We start from the raw sequence: 18996 nt of genomic DNA on the forward strand, positions 1-18996 counted from the left end.
AGAGGGCTCCCATCCCCTTCCACACACACTGAGTATCCTCTCTTATTAACATAGTGCATTGTGTGGTACATTTGTTAGACTTCATAAGCCAATATTGATGCATATATTAGTCCACTAGGGCTGCTGTAACAAAGCACCCACATTGGGTGGCTTAGGCAATTAATTTTCACATGATTCTGGAAGCTGGAAGTACAAGGTCAAGGTGTAGGCAGGTTAGTTTCCCCTGAGGCCTGTGTTTTGTCTTGTGATGGCCAGCTACTCACCATATCGTCTCCTGGCTTTCCTCTGCATGTGCTCATTCTTTGGAACCCCTCTCATGTCCAGATTTCCTCTTCTTATGAGGACACCAGCTGGCTTAGATTAGAGCCCATCTAAAGACCTCATTTTGAGTTCATCACCTCTTAAAGGCCCTTTCTTCAAATACACTTGTATTCTGATGTACTGGGGGTTGGGGAGACACAAGTCAACCCATAAAGGATGCATCATTATTAACTAAAGTCCATAGTTTACATTAGGGTTCATTCTTCATGTTACACATTCTGTGGGTTTTGACAGCTGTAGGGAGGCGTGTTCTATCATTGCAGCATTGTACAGAGTAGCTTCACTGCCCTAAAGATCCCATGTTCCACCTATTCATCCCTTGCTCCTCCTACCCCTTGACAATCACTAATACTTTTATTGCCTTCATAATTTCACCTTTTCTAAAATATCATATAATTGTGTTAATAATTATATGGCCTGGGTCAGGAAGAGCCCCTGGAGACCAGGGACAGGGTCCCCACTCCAGGATTCTGGGGCTTGCCTGGTGGCTCAGATGGTAAAGAATCCACCTGCAATGCAGGAGACCTGGGTTCAATCCCAGAGTTGGGAAGATCCCCTGGAGGAGGGCATGGCAACCCACTCCAGTATTCTTGCCTGGAGAATCCCCATTGTCAGAGGAGCCTGGCAGCTACAGTGCATGGGGTCACAGAGAGTCGGACACGACTGAGTGACTAAGCACACAGCACATCCTTTGCAGACTGGCCTCTTTCACTTAGTGATACTCTGTAAGATTCTCCATTTCTTTTCAGGGCATGAAAGTGCATTTCTTTTCAGCACTGAATAATGTTCCATCATCTGGATGCACCATGGTTTATTTACCCACTCTCCCATTGAAGCATATCTCGGTCGCTTCCAAGTTTATTTTTTTATTTATTTGGCTGTGCTGGGTCTTAGTTGCAGCATGTGGGGTCTAGTTCCCTGATCAGGGATCGAACCTAAGCCTCCTGCATTGGGAGCACAGAGTCTTAGCCACTGGACACCAGGGAAGTCCCACTTCCAAATTTTGGTAGTTCTGAATATAGGTACTGTAAATATTTGTGTAGACATAAGTTTTTAACTCCTTCTGCTGCTGCTAAGTCGCTTCAGTCATGTCCGACTCTGTGCGACCCCATAGATGGCAGCCCACCAGGCTCCCCTGTCCCTGGGATTCTCCAGGCAAGAACACTGGAGTGGGTTGCCATTTCCTTCTCCAATGCATGAAAGTGAAAAGTGAAAGTGAAGTCGCTCAGTCGTGCCCGATTCTTAGCGACCCCATGGACCGCAGCCTACCAGGCTCCTCCGTCCATGGGATTTTCAGGCAAGAGTACTGGAGTGGGGTGCCAAATGAGCACAATTGCTGGATCCTGTAGTAAGAGTGGGTTTAGTTTTATAAGAAGCCACCAACCTGTCATCAGAGTGGCTGTACCATTTGCATTCCCAACAGTGAAGGAGGGTTCCATTTGTTCCACATCCTCACCAGCATTTGGTGGTGTCAGTTTTCTGGACTTTGGCTGTTCTAAGTATGTAGTCGCATCTCACTGGTTTTAAACTTGCATTTTCCTGATGACATATGATGTGGAGCATCATATTCTTACTTGTAAGCATCTTATATGCTTACTTGCCATCTGCATAACTTCTTTGGTGAGATGTCTATTAAGGTCTTTGGCTCACTTTTTAATCAATTCTTTGTTTTTTTTATTCTTGAGTCTTATGAGTTCTTTGTATATTTTGTATAATAGTTCTTTATCAGATATGTCTTTTGAAGATATTTGCACTGCACCCCCCCCCCCCCAGTTTGTGGTATCTCATTCTCTTGACAGTGTCCTTCTCAGAGTAGAAACATTTGATTTTAATGAAACTGAGTTATCAATTGTTTTTTATGAATCATGCCTTTGATGCTGTAGGCACAAGTTTATTGCCAAACCCAAGGTCATCTAGATTTTCTCATATGTTATCTTCTAGGAGTCCTGCAGTTCTGCATTGTACATTTGTGTCTGTGATCCATTTTCAGTTCATTTTATGAAGGGTTTCATGTTGAGTCATGGTTTTGCGTGTGGACGTCCACCTGTTTCAGCATTGTTTGTTGAAAAGGACTGTTCTTCCACTATTGACTTTGCTTTCCTCCTTTGTCTGAGAGCAGTTGACTATTTGTGTGGATCTAATTCTGGGCTTTGTGGTGTTCCAGCTTTATTTATTCATTTTTAATTAATTAATATTTGGCTTATGGATGTCTAGTCATACTACCACTATTTGTTGAAAAGACTATCTTTTCCCATATTGAGTTACCTGGGTATTTTATAGAAATTCAGAGCATAAGCGTTTACTTCTGGACCCGCCCTTCTGCTCCACTCATCTGTAGCTTACACTTGCCCCATTATCACACTGTCTGAGTACCTTGATTTTATAAGAAGCTTTGAAATTGGGTAGTGTAAAGCCTCCAACTTCATTTTTCTCCTTCCTCTCCACCCCAAACTCTTTTGTTTATCCTAGATACCCATTTCATGTGAATTTTACTATCAGCTTGTCAATTTCCACAAAAAAAGCCTGCTGGGATTTCGCTAGAACTAAACTTACAGATCTACTTGGGAAGAATTGCCGACGTAACAGTATTGAGTCATCCAGTCCTTGAACATGGAATTTCTCTTCATTTATTTAGATCTTCTTTAATTTCTCTCAACAATGTTTTGTTGTCTTCAGTAATTTAAGGCTCATGCTTCCTTTGTTAAATATATTGAGTATTTGCTGCTGTTAAGTCACTTCAGTCGTGTCCGACTCTGTGCGACCCCATAGATGGCAGCCCACCAGGCTCCCCTATCCCTGGGATTCTCCAGGAAAGAATATTGGAGTGGGTTGCCATTTCCTTCTCCATTGAGTATTTACTTTTCTTTTAATGCTGTTGTGAGTGGAGTTGTATCTTTAAGTAATTTTAAGCATTGTTAGCTTTGGAGGACTTTGCTATTTGGGGAATATTGTTCTCATCATCTGTAAAAGTTGCAAGTTATATAATTCCAACCAAGTTGGTCCTGTCATTTCAGGTACATTGAGGGTTAAGCACAAATACTTAATAATTACCATCTCAAGTGACTTGGGGGTTGCTTGTTGGTCATAGATTATTCACTCATTTTGGGCACAAAACCAGCTATTTATTTAGCTCGCATTTTGGTTGGTGATTTTGGTGAGGCAGAGCTGGGTGCTCTTCTGCCCTAAGCCGGGTTGGCCTATGTGTCCGCAGTCGCCTGATCAGCTGTTTCTTAGGACCACCTAGATGTTGGCTGGCACCATGAGGGTGCCCGGGCCTGTTTCTTGCATGGTGGCAGGCTAGCCCAGGTTTGTTCTCATGTGAGGGGTAGAGATCTGAGAGAATGGAGAGGCCCTGGGCCCCAGCAGGCCTGGGCTCGGAGCTGGTGTGCTCTTGCCAGCATCCTTCTGTTGCTCAGAGTGAGTCACCGGTGAGCCAGATTGAAGGGGAGAGGAGATAAACTCCATCTCTTGATGGGAGAAGCTTCAGAATCACATGCAGAGGTGTGTGGATATAAAAAGGGGGATAACTGTGGCCATTTTTGCAAACAGTTCACTATAATAGTGTGTACTTCTGTAATTCAGCCTGGCTAATTCGACTCTTCGTTTGTTTGTTTCTTTGGGAAATTACTTACCTTTGAACTTTTTGCAGGCACCAATACCACCTCTTCCAATAGGCGCTGAGTAGGTGACATGTTTCTTTTCTTAGATTCTGGGGCATTCAGAGCACAAGCAACCGTGTAGTTGGGAAGTGAGGAAGGTGATGTAGTCGGGTGCACGCGGCATTTTCTAGCTTAGGGTGACAACGGAGGTGACTGACTGCACGGGCATCTTCCTGTTGCAGAAACAGCAACTGTACTGGTGTTAGTTCTGGTTGCAGTGAAGTTAAATCAGTGTGGAAAAGTGGGGGAGGGGCCAGCCGAAGCCCGCCTTGCTCTGCAATAGCAGTGTCAGTCATGCTCCATGGAAAACAGGACTTGGTCTGTTTGTGGTAAATGTGCTTTGCCATAATCGGCCAAGGTGAACTCTGTACCCTGGAACAAGTCCTAGCCTATTTCCCTGGGTTCAGGGGGAATTCTGATGTTGCCCAGATGCTCCTCCTTGGCTTTGGGGGGTCTCTGAACTGTGTTCAGTGAGGGAGGGGTGTGAGGACTCTGTGTGCATCGTGGCCTCACCCTGCCTAGTCCCCTGAGTTCGCTGCGATTTCAGGGCGATAGCCGAGTGGCCTTGCTCGCAGCAGTTGAGAGCGTCTGGGCTGCCAGTCAGCTGAGGAGTGGGTGGTTTCGAGTGATCTGCTGTCTCGTCTTCGGGCGTTTAGTTTGTGAGGCTGGCACTGCTTCCAGGGGTACCAGGGACCTGGCCAAGTGGGGTCCCGCTGGGTCCCGGCAGGCTGGTCCGGCCGGGGGACCACGCGTGTTTCTTGCCTTCCCACAGGCAGCCTGTGCGGCGACGGCACGGGTACCTGCTACCTCCTGCCGGTCTTCGACACCGTGTTTGTCCGGAGGCGCCACCGCCGGCGGGGCCTGGGGCTAGCCATGCTGCGGGACTTCTGCCAGACGTTCCGAGAGGATGAGGCCCTGGGTGTCAGCTGGCCCATCTCGCCCGCCATGTACCAAGGTGACGGCTGCGTCGGGGAGGGGTGTCTGGGGAGTGGGATGTGTAACTCCCGTGTGTTCCAGATGATTCCGGGGCGGGAGGTCCCTCGGAGGCCCTGGCACCATGACAGGCCTGTGGGTTTTCTCTTCCTTCTGAGAAATCTCCCATTGTTTCAGCACTGAGACCGCAAGCTTGATCACAAGGGGCAAACCTTGTCCAGCCCCTGAGAAAGAGCTGGATTTAGAAAATAATAAAAACCAAACCAACCCAGCGTCAGAGAGAAGCAGAATGCAGGGAACTTGCACTCCATTGACAGCTGCTGTCGGGCCTCAGTGGGCCTTTGCTCTCTCCTGAGAAGATGGTGATCATCACTCTGCCCTTCCAGCCAGGAGCCCCAGGGGGACCAGGAGCTGAGGGAAGCATGCTCTGAGCTCTCCCCAGGTTCCCCTGGGGAGGAGCAGGCTTCAGAGGACCGGGGCCACACTGCAAAGACCCTCCCATGGCCTGTATCTCCACCTGGCAGGGAAGGAAGCTCTGAAGGTGCTGACTGCGAATCACACTTGGGGTCTCAGCTGCTGCTGCGTTGCCCTCGCTGTGCCTGGGCTGGGGGGTGAGCAGGCAGTGTGTAGACAGAGCAGCAGCTGGAGGCTCAGGCCGGCTGCTCCACGCCTCCCTGACCGCCTTTTATCCGGTACAGTCCTGCCCTTGGAAGGGCCCAGAGGGCCCGCTGCCCAGGGCCCCATGCTTTAGCACCTTGTCGAGGCTGAACCTCTGTCCATGGAATGAGGAATCTGTGGGCCCAAGGGGATGTTCTCAGCCGGGTCCAGGCCACTCCTAAACTAGCTCAGGCTACTGCAACCCCAGGATTCTTGCCCGGGGCTGCCGAGGGCCCGAGTGGATGCCATCTTGGGCCTGTGCACCTAAGGCGGACCCTAACACCCATCTGCACGTCCTTATTCTGGTGGGGTCCACGTTCGTATGTCCAGTGTGCGGGGAGCCGGACGGGGAGGAGAGGGTGGGCTGCCAGCTGGGGGCCGGCTCTCTTGGCATTGCCACCTTCAAGTGCAAAACACCCAGGAGTCTAAGAATTCTAAATTTAAAACTGGCTTTTCCTCTTACTGAGGAGTTACATTTGGCAAGACAGGAGAGCAGGGCTTCCTATCTAGCACTCGACCAGCTCGGCTTCCACCTTCTTAGCATCATGCCCTCTGGGTTTCCATCTGCGCTCTTGCCAGTGGCCTGATGCAGCCCCCGGTGCTGGCAGAACTGGGGCCCTGCCATGTGGAAATGCTCACCCTGTGAATGTGGCATAGACGTCTACAGCCTTGAGGGATTTGGAGTCTGGACGTCTGTGGATGAGCGGGAAGGGTCCCTGGGAGAGGAGGGCTGTGGAGCTCAGAGGCGGGGACGGTGTCTGCAGAGGGGACTGGGTGGGTGATGTTATGGGGCTGAATAGGGTGCCCCCCGAAGTCTAACCCCCAGGGTGACTGTATGTGGAGATGGAGTCCCTCAGTTGTGTCCGACTCTTTGTGACCGCATGGACTGCAGCACGCCAGGCTCCCCCGTCCTCCACTGTCTCCTGGGGTTTGCTCATACTCATGTCCATTGTGTCAGTGATGCCAGGAGCTATAAGGAGGTGATTAAGGCTGGATGAGGTCCTAAGGGGGGCCATTATCCAACAGGACAAGTAAGAGGAGGCCCCCATAAGAAGAGGAGAAAGGGCCCAGTGGGTACAGAAGGGAGATGGGGAGAAGACACAGTCAGAAGAACCATCTCCAAGCCAAGAAGGGAGGTCTCAGGAGAAGGCAAGCCTGCTGACGCCTTGATCTCGAACTTCTAGCCCAGAGCTATGAGAAGACAACTGTCAGTGGTTTAAGGCCCCCCCTCCACCCTCCGCGAGTGGTGTTTCACTGTGGCCCCGAGCAGGCTGGACGGGGTGGGTGAAGGTGGGAGGCAGGGGAGGCGCACAGATGGGTCAGAGAGCTGGGGGTGGGCCGGGCGGGGGACACAGGGGAGGGTGGGCACGGTCAGCAGCCCCCCTGACCGCTCTGTGCACCTCCCCCCAGTCTGCAGGAAGTTCCTGATGGCCCACCCAGCTGAGCGGGGACGCCTGTGGGAGGTGGAGCCCCCCGGAGCCTGGGGCCAGCGAGACAACATCTGGCTGAAGGTTCAGCTTCAACAGTCAAGACTTCATCTGGATTGTGAGTTGGGTGGAGCTGTGCCCTGTGGGCTGATCACTTCTAGGGTTGGTTCGGATCGAGTCTGCCGGGGAGACCTTCTCTTTGTCGCTGTTGCAGGGACTAAGGAGAGAGCGAGAGCCGGTTGGTGGCATCCTGGCCTGCTGCCACCTCCCTTCCTGAAGGAGCCACACCTTCCAGACCCTCTTGCTCAAATATTAGCTCTCCCTCAGTGTAGCCGGATCAGAGATTCCCTGGGAGTCAGGGTCCCCCTGTTCCGATTGGAAGGATCAGGGAAGTCTGCAGGAAGGTGCCTTGGAGACGCCGGTTGCCACAGGCGGAGTGCGTTATCTGTGAAGATTCTGAGGCACACAGAGGTTCGCGGGGCAGCGGACTCTGCCCCTCTTCCGCTGGGAGGGCTCACGTGGGCAGTGGCCCACATTCTGTGTCTGTGAGGCCTGCCTCGCGCTGGGTGGTGGGCAGCCCTGTGAGGGACACACGTGCCGCCTCCAACAAGCGTGCAGTGGGTTTGGCAGCGGATGGCGTCTGTGCCCGGAGGGGGGGCCTCAGGTGGGGAGGCTGATGCCCCCAGGCCGGGTCTCAGTGGCAGCTGGGGTTCAGGGCTGCAGTGGGGTGTGGGGGTCTAACTGTTCAGATTCACCGGCCGCAGTGAAGGCGTGGCTGCCCTCTCCTCCTGGTCCCCAGCCCCCTTCAGCGTCTGTGCCAGCCCCGTGGCTGTGGGCAGCTCGTTAGGGATGGGCGTGCTGGGTGCCGGGCCTTCTCTTCCCCCGGGAGATGGATTCCCCTGAGGTGGAGACCAGGGAGAGCACCGGGGAGCTCATTGATGACGATAGCGATAGGTTTTGCTCCTCGGCTGCCTTTGGGCCAGGAGGCTTAATGGGTCTTTGCAGGAATTAATGGGGTGGCCTGGCACCTGGGGAGGAGGCCGCAGCAGGGCCGTGACTGCGATTCTAATGAGGCGGTTAAGTGACTTGCCCTGCGGCGCTCAGTCAGAGATGAAGGGAAGCCCGCCTAGTCCCGAGCGCTTGGCCAGGTGGCCGTGGGGCTTCACAAATGAGCCCGCAGCCTCCACGCAGGCCCAACCCTGCGGCTTGGACACTGCAGCTCCTTGGCTGGAAATGGGGAAAAAAAAAGGTGGGGGGTTGCCCTTCAGAATGCGGAAATAGCAGGGGCTGGAGGGTGTTGGCAGGGGAGGACATTGTCGCATAACTGGGGAGATGGTTTCCTCTGAGGGGAATTCCACTGGGGGTTATTTCAAGAGCTGAGGAAGCTGGTGTGGTCTGGTCAGGAGAAGCGAGCTAGGATTCCAGTGCCAACCCTGACACGGTAGCTCACTCCGAGATGCACCAACTCTCTCCTTAAAACGGGAAATGAACTTTCACAGAGAATGTTCTAGAAACATGCTGGAGTCCCTTGAAGGAAGAAGGGCCATGCTTATAATTAGGGTTATAATTAGATTACAGAAACTGTAATTTAAAAAAAAAACTCTAAATTATGGCCTTTTCACTCCCTGTGTAAATCATGGTTAGTTCCCAGTTTCACCCACACCTCCTGTCTCGCCCAGGGCCAGCAGTCAGGATTTTAATTCGCTGGCCAAGGTTTTCCGCCAACCAGCTTCATCTTGTAACAATTTTGTCAGTTAGCGCTGACACGCAGGTTTTTTCCAGGTTGGCGAGTGGGGGCCACGGATGCAGTCACAGATTAGCCCAGATGCTTGGAGTTTCTCAATTTTTAGTCTGTTTCTCTCCTCATAGAAATCAGCTCATGTTAGCCCACTGGGGTTTCCCAACCAGCACCAAACAGAGCAGGTTCTGGAAACTTCTCTTCCCTGGAAATCTCATGAGACCATTTATTTTTAGTTTTTAATTATTCTTAGGGTCACTTTCTTGATTTGTTCTGTTTTTCAACTTCTATCTTTTGTGCCTTCATGCCTGACTATTATTTAGGAGGTCTCCCACAGTTTCATGGACCATAGGAATAGAACTTTAGCAAGAAGCCCGGTGGGGCCGTGGCTTTTTACATTCTAAGGAAGGCGTAGACATTTTACAACATTCCACAACATCCCAGTGGGAAATTAATTTCTGCTCCTTTCAGATGTTTTAAAATCTATTTTTGAAGCTGTGTTGGGGCTTTTAGAGTTCGCATGGTCCTGACTGTAGATAACATCTGTGGCTTATAAAGGCCCTGAAAATATTTTCAGGGTTATGCAGACCTTTTGAGAGAAGGAGTTTGTGGGAAACTTTCTTTCTACACTGTTACAGATGAAGCCTTTGAAACTTGACCAATAGGATCAGAATTCTGTCTTATGTGACTTCCCTGAAAGCCTACACATGCCTACGTTTCTTTCCTGGAGGAGAAGAAACTGAATACATCAACAGTTTTTTTTTTTTTTAAGAAAAAATTTGCTGGAGGCAGGAAGTAATTACACACAGATTAATTTTTTTTTTTCATTTTTAGGTTATATTTTTGCTTTCTTTTTCCAGGTGAATTTTTAGTACATTCAATTGTCATCCTCAGGGGAAAAACATTTTTTTTTTTCTATTTATATGTAATTTTTAAGCTGGAGGGAATGGACATTAAGAGATGTGAAATATTTGCGCTGAGGAGGTGGGGGCATTTTTCTAAAACCCTGATGCTTTGCAGACTGCAGCTCTAACTTGTTCCAGCTTGTTCCGGAGCGTCCGACATTACATGGAGCATGTTTATGGGGGAGAGCTACGCTGAGAGGAGCAAAGGGCAGAACCGCCGCGTTGGAAGGGCATTTTGGGCTATCGCTGCTCTTTGAAAGGTCGTGTGGCTCCCTCTAGCGGCCACTGTTATCGTCTGCAGCCCCAGACGGTAATGGGCAGGCTTCTGCCTTCGCCCTGTGTGGCTGTTTCTGTTTCTCATCCTCGTGGGTCCAAATTAGTGCGTTCATCAATAAGAATAAAAAAGTATTGCACTTTCATTGCCTAGGAATAAAATGCAAGTGAAAGTTTGATACCTATTGGCATACTTTCACCCATAACACTGGAGAAGGAAATGGCAACCCACTGCAGTGTTCTTGCCTGGAGAATCCATGGACAGAGGAGCCTGGAGGGCTACAGTCCATGGGGTCGCAAAGAGTCAGACACGACTGAAGCGACTTAGCACACGCACGCACGTGTCCATAACACGTGAAAAACAAAGGTTCACACACCAGGAAAGGAAGAAGATGTGTGATGAATGATCTACTTCATTCCCTCATCCAGCTGATCACTGTTAACGGAGCATTTCTCAGCATTTCTCACTGTCCAGGTGATCAGGATACAGTAGTGAACAAGGCTGGTTTTTGTGAAGGAAAGTACATGGGCAATTAGTACTGTGTTGTATAGAATCCTTACATATCACAGACAGCTAATGAGGGCTGGTGTTTTTAAATGCTTATAATTAAAATTTCCCAAACCAAATTTTGGTCATTTATGATGTCTGGAAATGAAACTTTACACATTTATTTATACAGGTAAAATGTAGTACATGTATTCTTTATTTGAAAAATGCGATTTGTCTTTTCAGCTCAAATAGAAAACTGCCCATTCTTTGCCTAAGGTATCTGAACCCCCCACCACACCTTCACATATGGATTTTGAGGTGTGGGGAGGTTACACAGTAGGATAAGAAAGTTACCCCCTTCCAAGTTGGTGCTTGTTTGGTAGGACGCAGAGGGAGGCTGAATTAGCGTGTGTCTCTTGTGAGTAGGAATTCCAATGTGCAAAGGGGAGGGCTGAGGAACAGAATGGGAAATATGACTCCAAATAATGCCTGAACAGCTGGGAGAATAGATCTAAATTCCGGCTTAGAAATGCTTGAGTAGAGGTGCTCTCCCAACAACCTGGCAGGTTTTCCTGTCCTAGGAGGGCACATAGCAAATGTCAGGGTGAAGATCAAAAAGGATGGAACTGGGTTGTGGGGAGCCACGCTTTACATGATCATAGGGGGTCCCCCTTCTATTAGTAATCGTTTGTCTGTCTGCTCCCTTGCGAGTCACTCCATTTGCTCACCTCACTCTCTTGCTTGGGGAGGGCAGCTCACCCAGGACATTCCAAGGAGGCCATGGCTACTCGTGGGCAGACTTCTCAGGATGATGGACCCAGGCTGTCCCATAACGGAGAAGACCACAAGGTACAGTGACAAATGTGTGTCATTCTAGGGCTGGTCCTGGGGCCGTGCTTGCACAGCCTCCTGAACACCTCTGCTCTGGGCTCCTCTGCAGCAGTGGGCCCTTGATTTATGCTCAGAATCTCTGAGCTGTGGTGGATGGAAACACCATTGCAATCAGAGTTTTCGTGGCCCTCTTCTCTAAGCTTGACAAGCTCCAACGAAGCCAAGACAAAACAGAAAACACATGGGAATCAGCTGTAACTTTACATTGTTAAGGAAATATGGAAAAATCTGAATTTCAAATTCTGCGACGGACCAGTGTCTTTCAGGCAGAACAAATGTGTTTTTCTTTCCTCCCCTGCTCCTCCAGTGCACATGCTTCTGCTTGGTCACTTCAGTCGTGTCCGACTCTTTGTGACCCCATGGTCTGCAGCCTGCCAGGCTCCTCTGTCCATGGGATTCTCCAGACAAGAATACTGGAATGGGTTGCTCTGCCCTCCTCCAGGGGATCTTCCCAACCCAGGGATCGAACCCTCATCTCCTGCGTCTTCTACATTGCAGGCGGGTTCTTTACTGCTGAGTCCAGATGCTAGAAAATGGAATAGGGCATGAGGTTATGAGATGGTCCAGAGTGGTGGCAGATAGAACCGTGGGCAAGGTTGGGCTACTGGATATTTCTTGGTGGCCTGCTGCCACTCAGTATTTTGTAAGATTTTGGAGAGAAATGATTCCATGAGCATTTTCCTGAGGCCACGCCAGACACTTGTCCTCACAAGGTGATTGCGCTGACATCCATTTGCTGGCATAGAAGGGCCTCTGCTTCTGAATCCCTGGAGAAGTGATAACAATGTTAAACTCCAAAACTGACAATTGCACGCTGTGGGGAGCGCTGCTTATCTTGGAAAGTAGGTGGTTCTGGGATAGAAGACTCAACATCAAAGGCAGAAAATATCCCAGGAACTGCTGGATTGTCTTGGGAAAGCTGCCTGGTGTCTGACATCAATTCTCGTCCTCTGGCAGAGAAGGGCCTTCATGTTCCTTGAGTCGCAGTGGAAAGGTGGGCTGGCTTAGGACCCCCTCAGGCTACCGAGCCGAGTGTGTGCTGTGCCTCTTCGCTGATCTCTGCCTCTTCTTTTCAACCCTGAAGGCCATTAGAGGAAGCAGGAGGTGTTCAGGGTGCCCTAGGTGTGCCCATGGGCGTGCATATCTGGGGACATCTGCATTTTCCAACTTTTGAAGTAGAGTTTCCTTAGCCTTGTTCTTTCTTTGATCTCCCCTGGCCTAGATTTCACACCCCACCAGTAAATACATTCCCATCAGTAAATCTGCACACGGAGCATCTTACATACAAAACATAAGACAGCCCACCCAGTGGCTGGCCTGGTGTTTGAACCTGGCTTGCCCGCTCTGAGTTTGGCGTGGCCAGGCCAGGACCCCAACAGGGCTTTCAGCGTTAACTGAGACGCTCTGTTGCTTCTCTTCTGGTTTTAGGAGAGGATCAGCGGAGACCGGGAGCAGACCGGTGGAGACCACGCCCTGAAGGCAGCAGAGGGGTGGCTTGCGCGAGCCTGCCCGGCGGGGCAGGAGGGGCGGACACCGGCGGGTGCCGGGCTGCCCGGGGGGCCGGCATGCGGCCCCGCCCCTGACCCCCGCAGGCTGAGCTGACCCCGGGGAGGCCGAGCTGACCCCCGGGAGGCCAGCCCCATCCCTGACCCCCCGCAGGCTGAGCTGACCCTGGGGAGGCTGGCCCTGTCCCTGACCCCCAGGAGGTTGGCCCCCGCCTCTGAACCCCGGGAGATCGGCCCTGCCTCTGACCCCCGCAGGCCGAGCTGACCCTGGGGAGGCTGGCCCCGTCCCTGACCCCCACAGGCCGAGCTGACCCCAGGGAGGCTGGCCCCACCCCTGACCCCCGGGAGATTGACCCTGCTTCTGACGCCCTGCCTCTGACCCCCGCAGGTTGAGCTGACCCCGGGGATGCCGGCCCTGCCCTTGGGGTTGGAGCGCTGCCATCCCTCCAGGTTCCTGTCACGGGGCGCTGCCCTGTGTCCCTGCTATGCTGTCCTTTGAGGGACAAACGACCACACGGACCCCCCTACCGCAGGCTTGATGTGTGGGCTCAGGTGATGCCAAGTCTGAGAAGCGCTGCAGTGAATCCCAAAGCCCTGTTGGGGGCAAGTGATTGTATTCCTGCTCAAGCTTCAGAAGCCTGTTCGTTAAGCCTAATGGGGTTTCTCTAGCTCAGGATGAGTTGGTGAAGACTGCTCCAGGCCCATGTGACTGGACCCTCTTGCCTTAGCACCAGGAAGCACTGCAGCAATCCCCTGGGGGTTCGCCCACCACAGCCCTGCTGTAATGGCGAGACACCGGACACCAGAGGGCTTTCCGAGGAGACGCTTTTCTTTCCAGAGAAGATTCAGCCCCGCTGGCTGCTCTCCGAGATCAGGCCGCCTGGTGCACCTGGACCTCCAGCCCCTGTCTGGCCTGTGCGGGAGGCGCTCAGGGCAGGCTCCAGGCAGCCTGCTTCTGCTTTGCAGGGGAAGTTCCTGGGGATTTTTGGGCCAGTGGCCCTTCTGGAGTGATGGTGCCTGCAGTGGTCAGGCTTGTGCTAAGGAAGGTGACCGTCGAGGTGCCGGCCTGGCCCGCTTGGGACAGCGGGCTCCCCTCTCTGCATACCTGCCCAACCCTGCTCGGGGCAGTTCCCAGGCGCTGTCGGGGATCCCGCCCCCAGACCCCAGGGGGGACAGGCGAGCTTGCCCTGGCCGTGCTGCTGGTGGTTCACAGGTTGTGGCGCAGTCCAGCAGCCCCATGAGGCCCCAGAGCCCGTCTCCTGAGCGTGAGGTGGACTTTCCACGCATTGGCCTGGCCTCACCCAGGGTCAGTAGGATTCTTTCCAGGGCAGGCCAGTCAGCTGTCTTGGGGTGGGTGAGCTGAGTGCTGCCCTGACTTCTGGGGGCGTGTCTGTCTGATCATATCACTGGTGACCCCCACCCCCTTGGCTTAAGACTGTCTTTGCAGCACCTGGGGCCGTCACAGAAGCCCACCGGCCTGCGTCACCTCTGCGCTTGCCTGCCCCTCCTTCTATCTCCAGGACCTCCCATCTTCAGACGCACAAGGGTTTTATTTAGAGTCTGCCAAGGGTCTATGCCTTTCCTCTCTCACCACTCCTTCCTGCACACAGGCACCCACGCACATCAGTCAGGCAGATCAACCAGGCTCCTTCCTGCACACACACACACACACACACACACACACACGCACACGCACACATATGCATGCACACACATCAGTCAGGCTCCCTCCTGCACACATGTCTGCTCTCAGCTCAGGCATCCCCCTAACCGTGGCCTCCATGCCCTGGTCTCTGCTGGGTCTTCCTGAGCCTCCACTAGGGTCAGCCCAGGGTGGGGTGAGTTGTCTCTCCTGTCCGCAGTATCAGGGCAGAGCTGGCCCTCTGTAACTGGGACAGGGGGAGTGGATGGTAACAGGTCTCCTCAGGAGGGAGGGGTGACACTTTCCTTCTGTTCCTCTGTTGCTGGACCCTCAAGAGGTGGGCAGAGGGACAGTTTCGGTTTTTTAGGGACACAGGGAAGCCCATCCTGGAGCCCGAGGTTCGGAAGGAGACCCCTGGTGCTGAGTGCTGGAGAGATTCTGACCTGCTGCTTCCTGAGTAATCCGAGGATGTGTGGGGTGGGACGTGGTACTTATTACTCACTCATGTGTCTGTCCGTCCGTCTGTTCATCCCTGCACCCTCCCATCCATCTCCCTGGCCCTCTTGCTCTCTCCCTCCATTTCTCCACTCATCTGCTCACCTGCCCATTGACCCCGCCACCTTCATGCCTGTCCACCTGCCATCTCTTCATGTCTGTCCATCCATCCACCCATGGTCTGTCCGTCCTGTTGTGTCGGGAGCCGCGTTAGGCATTACTGACAAAAGCCCCAACCCCCTCTTCCTCATCCCGCAGGCACGGTCCCGGGATGAAGGAGTCAGCTCTTGTGAATCTGACTCGTTCTTTCTTCAGTTGAGTTGGCTGGAAAGAATGTTAAGGTGCTTGTTGTTCTTGAGAGAAGCATGAGAAGGCACAAAGCCTTCTGCAGTTGTGCCCAGAGAATAATCCATAAAGTTAACCATTGACATTTGTTCAAGGATCTTTACAAAGAACGTTCCGGGATGAGCATGTAGGCCGCAGCTTGAGGCCATGGGAAGGATTGTTATCTGAGACCTGTTTGTGAGGGGAATGTTTATGGCAAAGGAAGTTTGCTGAGCTTAGGGTTTAGGAATAATTAAGGATAGCTAGAAGCCTTTTTAGGAGATAGTGAGCTTAGGATGCTAGGGGCAAACAGGATTTAGAATTATAAGAAATAAACTGAGGAATGTGGCATGAGTTACAATGTAATCACAAGTTAACTATAGGACACATAAGAGGAAGTAGATACTAGATAGTAAAGCAGATTCTGAGAGAATCACTGAAGCAGGAACTCTGTTTGAAGGGCAACAATGATTTCTGGAGACAATAAATCTGGGTGGTGGGGGGGGGGACTGAAAATGTCAAACCTCTGACCTATGCTTTCGTCAAAGTATAAAAGAAAACCTGAAGCTTGAAATAAACATGTAGTCCCACACCTTGAGTCAGAGGCTACATCATTCTCTGCCAACACCGCTCATCCCTTCAGGCTGATTCCCTGGCTGCTGGAGCTGGACTCTGGCACTGTTGTACAGCCCATATTCAGTGTGTGTGCTCAGGGCCAACCCTGCATCTTACAGAGAAGTAGGGCATGGTCCCTGGACCCCAGGAGACCATTCTCTGAAAGTGTCCTTCCCAGAGTCTCCAGTGTGCGTGTCTCTTTTATACCGTTGGGAAGAGATAGGAGGCCAGCTGCATAGAAGCAGAGCTTAGGGCTCTGTGTGGAGATGCCAGAAGCCACCCGCAGGGCATGTGGGCTCTCTGGAAGGAGGCACAGCCATCCAGGGGTCTCAGGTGTGCAGCCGAGGGGCTGCTGTGAGTGACGGCGGATGGATCCTCCCACACGCGTCGATGTGAGCTGCGAACATTGCACTGTTGGAGATCGATCATCCGTGCTTTGTGTTTACCTGGGAATTAACTGATCAAAGTGGCTCAGGGGTTTGATAAAGTTACTACTCAATAAAGGAATCCTCCCAAGGAAGGAAAACCCATCTGTTGATGTAATTCATTCGAAGACATACAAACGAACTGCATGAGAGGGACACGTGATGGGCTCAGAGCAGCCGCTCCCTGGCAGTGTACGGCCCTCTTGGTGAGGGGCTGTGTGCAGGAATCCTTCCATGTGACGGGCATGCACGAGTATCAGTGAGACGGTGTGCATGGGGTGTTGTTTTATTAAACCACCTTTTAAAATATTAAGTTCTCCATGTTCTTGCATGTTATTATATAACAGCTCATTGAGATCTGATTTACAGTCCATAAACTTTATTTCATTTAAAGCATATACTGCCATGTTTCAGTATGTTTACAGAGTGGTGCATCCATCACTGCAACCAATTCCTCAAAAAGAAACCCTGTACCTGTGAGCAGTCTCTCCCTTTCCACCCCTGCCCAGCCCAAGACAACCATGAACTGACCCTCTCGCTGTAGAGTTGCCCATGTGGACATGCTGTACACGTGGGCTCATACAATGTGTGGTCACTTGCACCTTTTATTTAAGCATAATTTTTTAAGGTTTGCTCATGTTGTAGCGTGCATCACTTCATTTCTTTTTATAGCTGAAGAATGTAAGTCTGGATACAATTGTTTTATCACACGTATCATTTGCAAATATTTTTGCCCATTCTGTGGCTGTCTTTGCACTTTCTTGGTGGTGTCATTTGAAGCGCAGCATGTTGAATTTTGATGAAGTCCAGTTTGTCTGTTTTTCCTTGGGTTACTTTTGGTGTTGCAGTACTAATGGTTGTTTTTATAAACACGTGGCCTTTTATTCCCGTCTAATGGCAGTTATTGGGGAGAAAGTTATTTGACTGTACAATGAATATAGAAAAATCTGCAGAGGAGCCATTACTTGGAAGAAAGATGTCCTGAGATCCCAGACCCACACCGTGAGATCCAGAAATCCCACTCTTGGTATATACCCAAGGGAGCTGAAGGCAACTGTCCACACAAAGATTTGTACACACATGTTCATAGCAGCACTGCTGATAATAATAAAAATTGGAAATCAATTCAAAATCCCTCACTTGGTAGGGGGATAGATAAGATGTGGTATATCCATGTGGTGGAATATTCTTCAGCTATAAAAAGGGATGGAGTGGTAATGTATACAACAGCACAGATGAACCTTAGCAGCATACTCAGCGAGGAAAACCAGACGCAAGGTGGGCGGAGCGTGCTGGGGACCCAGGGTCCTGCGGAAGCTTGCCTCGGGGGTGCAGGGTCCAGCGGCGGTGGTGACACCCGTTACCCTGCACTAGACCTCACTGGACTTTCCGTTTTCAGCCACCTCGGCATTGGGCATCTTGTTCCAGAGGGTCTTTGGGAACAAGCCCTTTGGGATGAGGGACGGATGAATCCAGCAGGCTTGGTGGGAGGCCAACACATTGTGAGATGGTTTCTAGAATCCCTATTTTCCTTGAGAAAGAATGTAAAATTTCTGATTTTGATTCAGTTCTCTTTCTGAGGAGAAGATGGTCAGCAGCTGGAAGTTCTGGAGGGAGGGGCTGAGTTTCCACGTTGAGAAGCCGTGACATCCTGCGGCCACTTCCCTGTCTCTGCCTCTGTGTCTCTCACCCCTCACAGGGCACAGAATATCACCATGGCCATGCTAGGGAAGGGGAGCCGGGACACGTGGACACAGTCACGTGAGGCCCACAGGCCCGGCGCCCAGCCAGACAGCGGGGAGCGGGGTCACTGTCAGCATCAAGCGAGACAATCAGAAAGAGTAGTTTCTTTTCCTGTCAGAGAAACCCTGTAAATGGCCACAGCAGTGGAAAGTCTGCCATGAACTTCTGTTAATACTTACTGGCTTATCTTAGGGAGCCCTCCTTTCTACCAAGCAAAAGCCACCTTCAGACTTGCTAGAAGGCAATCTCTGCACCAGGTACCCTATCTTGCTGGGAGTTTTTACTTTTGTTTCAGGTTTGAAGGAGTTGTTAGCAAAAGAAACCACTCGTTATGCACAAATAAGCAATTTCAATATTTAATAGAGAATTATCTAAGTTACTTTCACTATACCATCATTAAAAGAAAAGAGAGGTAGAAACAGAGCAGGAGAGTAAGAGCACATACGTCGCTGACCTGGGCTGACTGGCATCAGGATTCCGGCAGTGCTGGGAAGTCTCGTGTGACAGCGGTCTGGAGTCCCTACTGGGGGAAGGTCCTAGGCAGTGTGCCCACCCTAGGGGCGAGCCTTCACATTGCAGTTTTGGGGGTTCCTGCTTATAATCCCTGGCCACAAACTGATATCATCTTCAGTTTGTGAGCAAAAATGCAACTCTTGTTCCACTTTATCTTTTTTTTTTTACAATGCTTGTGAGTGATGAGATTTTCCAGACCCCCGGGGGATTGGCCAGACCCTCAGGGCTCAGGAGAATTCCACGTCTCACTCCCTCTCTTATCGATAGTGCCTCTCAGTTTACTGGGATCAACTGGTGCGCTTGTTGTGGGCAGGCATGAAGTCAGGGCAGTGTCCAGGTAGGTCAAAGCAAGGTCAGAGGCCTGCTCTCTCTCTTGTCTCTGAAGCCCGAATTAGACTACTTCCCTTCTGGTTTCCCTAACAGGCTCTTGACAGCATGTG

At 51.2% G+C, this 18996-nt stretch overlaps 1 protein-coding gene across 1 annotated transcript in view; it reads left to right on the forward strand.

Annotated features, from left to right (window-relative positions):
• Window positions 1-13192, forward strand: part of LOC129634486 (protein FAM169B-like) — an 86007-nt gene extending 72815 nt beyond the window's left edge. Inside the window, exons 6-10 of the mRNA XM_055556741.1 lie at window positions 4753-4935; window positions 6981-7115; window positions 11158-11252; window positions 12723-12857; window positions 13055-13192. Of these exons, the coding sequence (XP_055412716.1) occupies window positions 4753-4935; window positions 6981-7115; window positions 11158-11252; window positions 12723-12857; window positions 13055-13192 (686 nt within the window). The remainder of the gene's footprint in view (window positions 1-4752; window positions 4936-6980; window positions 7116-11157; window positions 11253-12722; window positions 12858-13054) is intronic.
• Window positions 13193-18996: the final 5804 nt, after the last annotated feature.

Source organism: Bubalus kerabau, chromosome 19, assembly GCF_029407905.1.
Source record: "Bubalus kerabau isolate K-KA32 ecotype Philippines breed swamp buffalo chromosome 19, PCC_UOA_SB_1v2, whole genome shotgun sequence".
Classification (NCBI taxonomy): domain Eukaryota; kingdom Metazoa; phylum Chordata; class Mammalia; order Artiodactyla; family Bovidae; genus Bubalus; species Bubalus kerabau.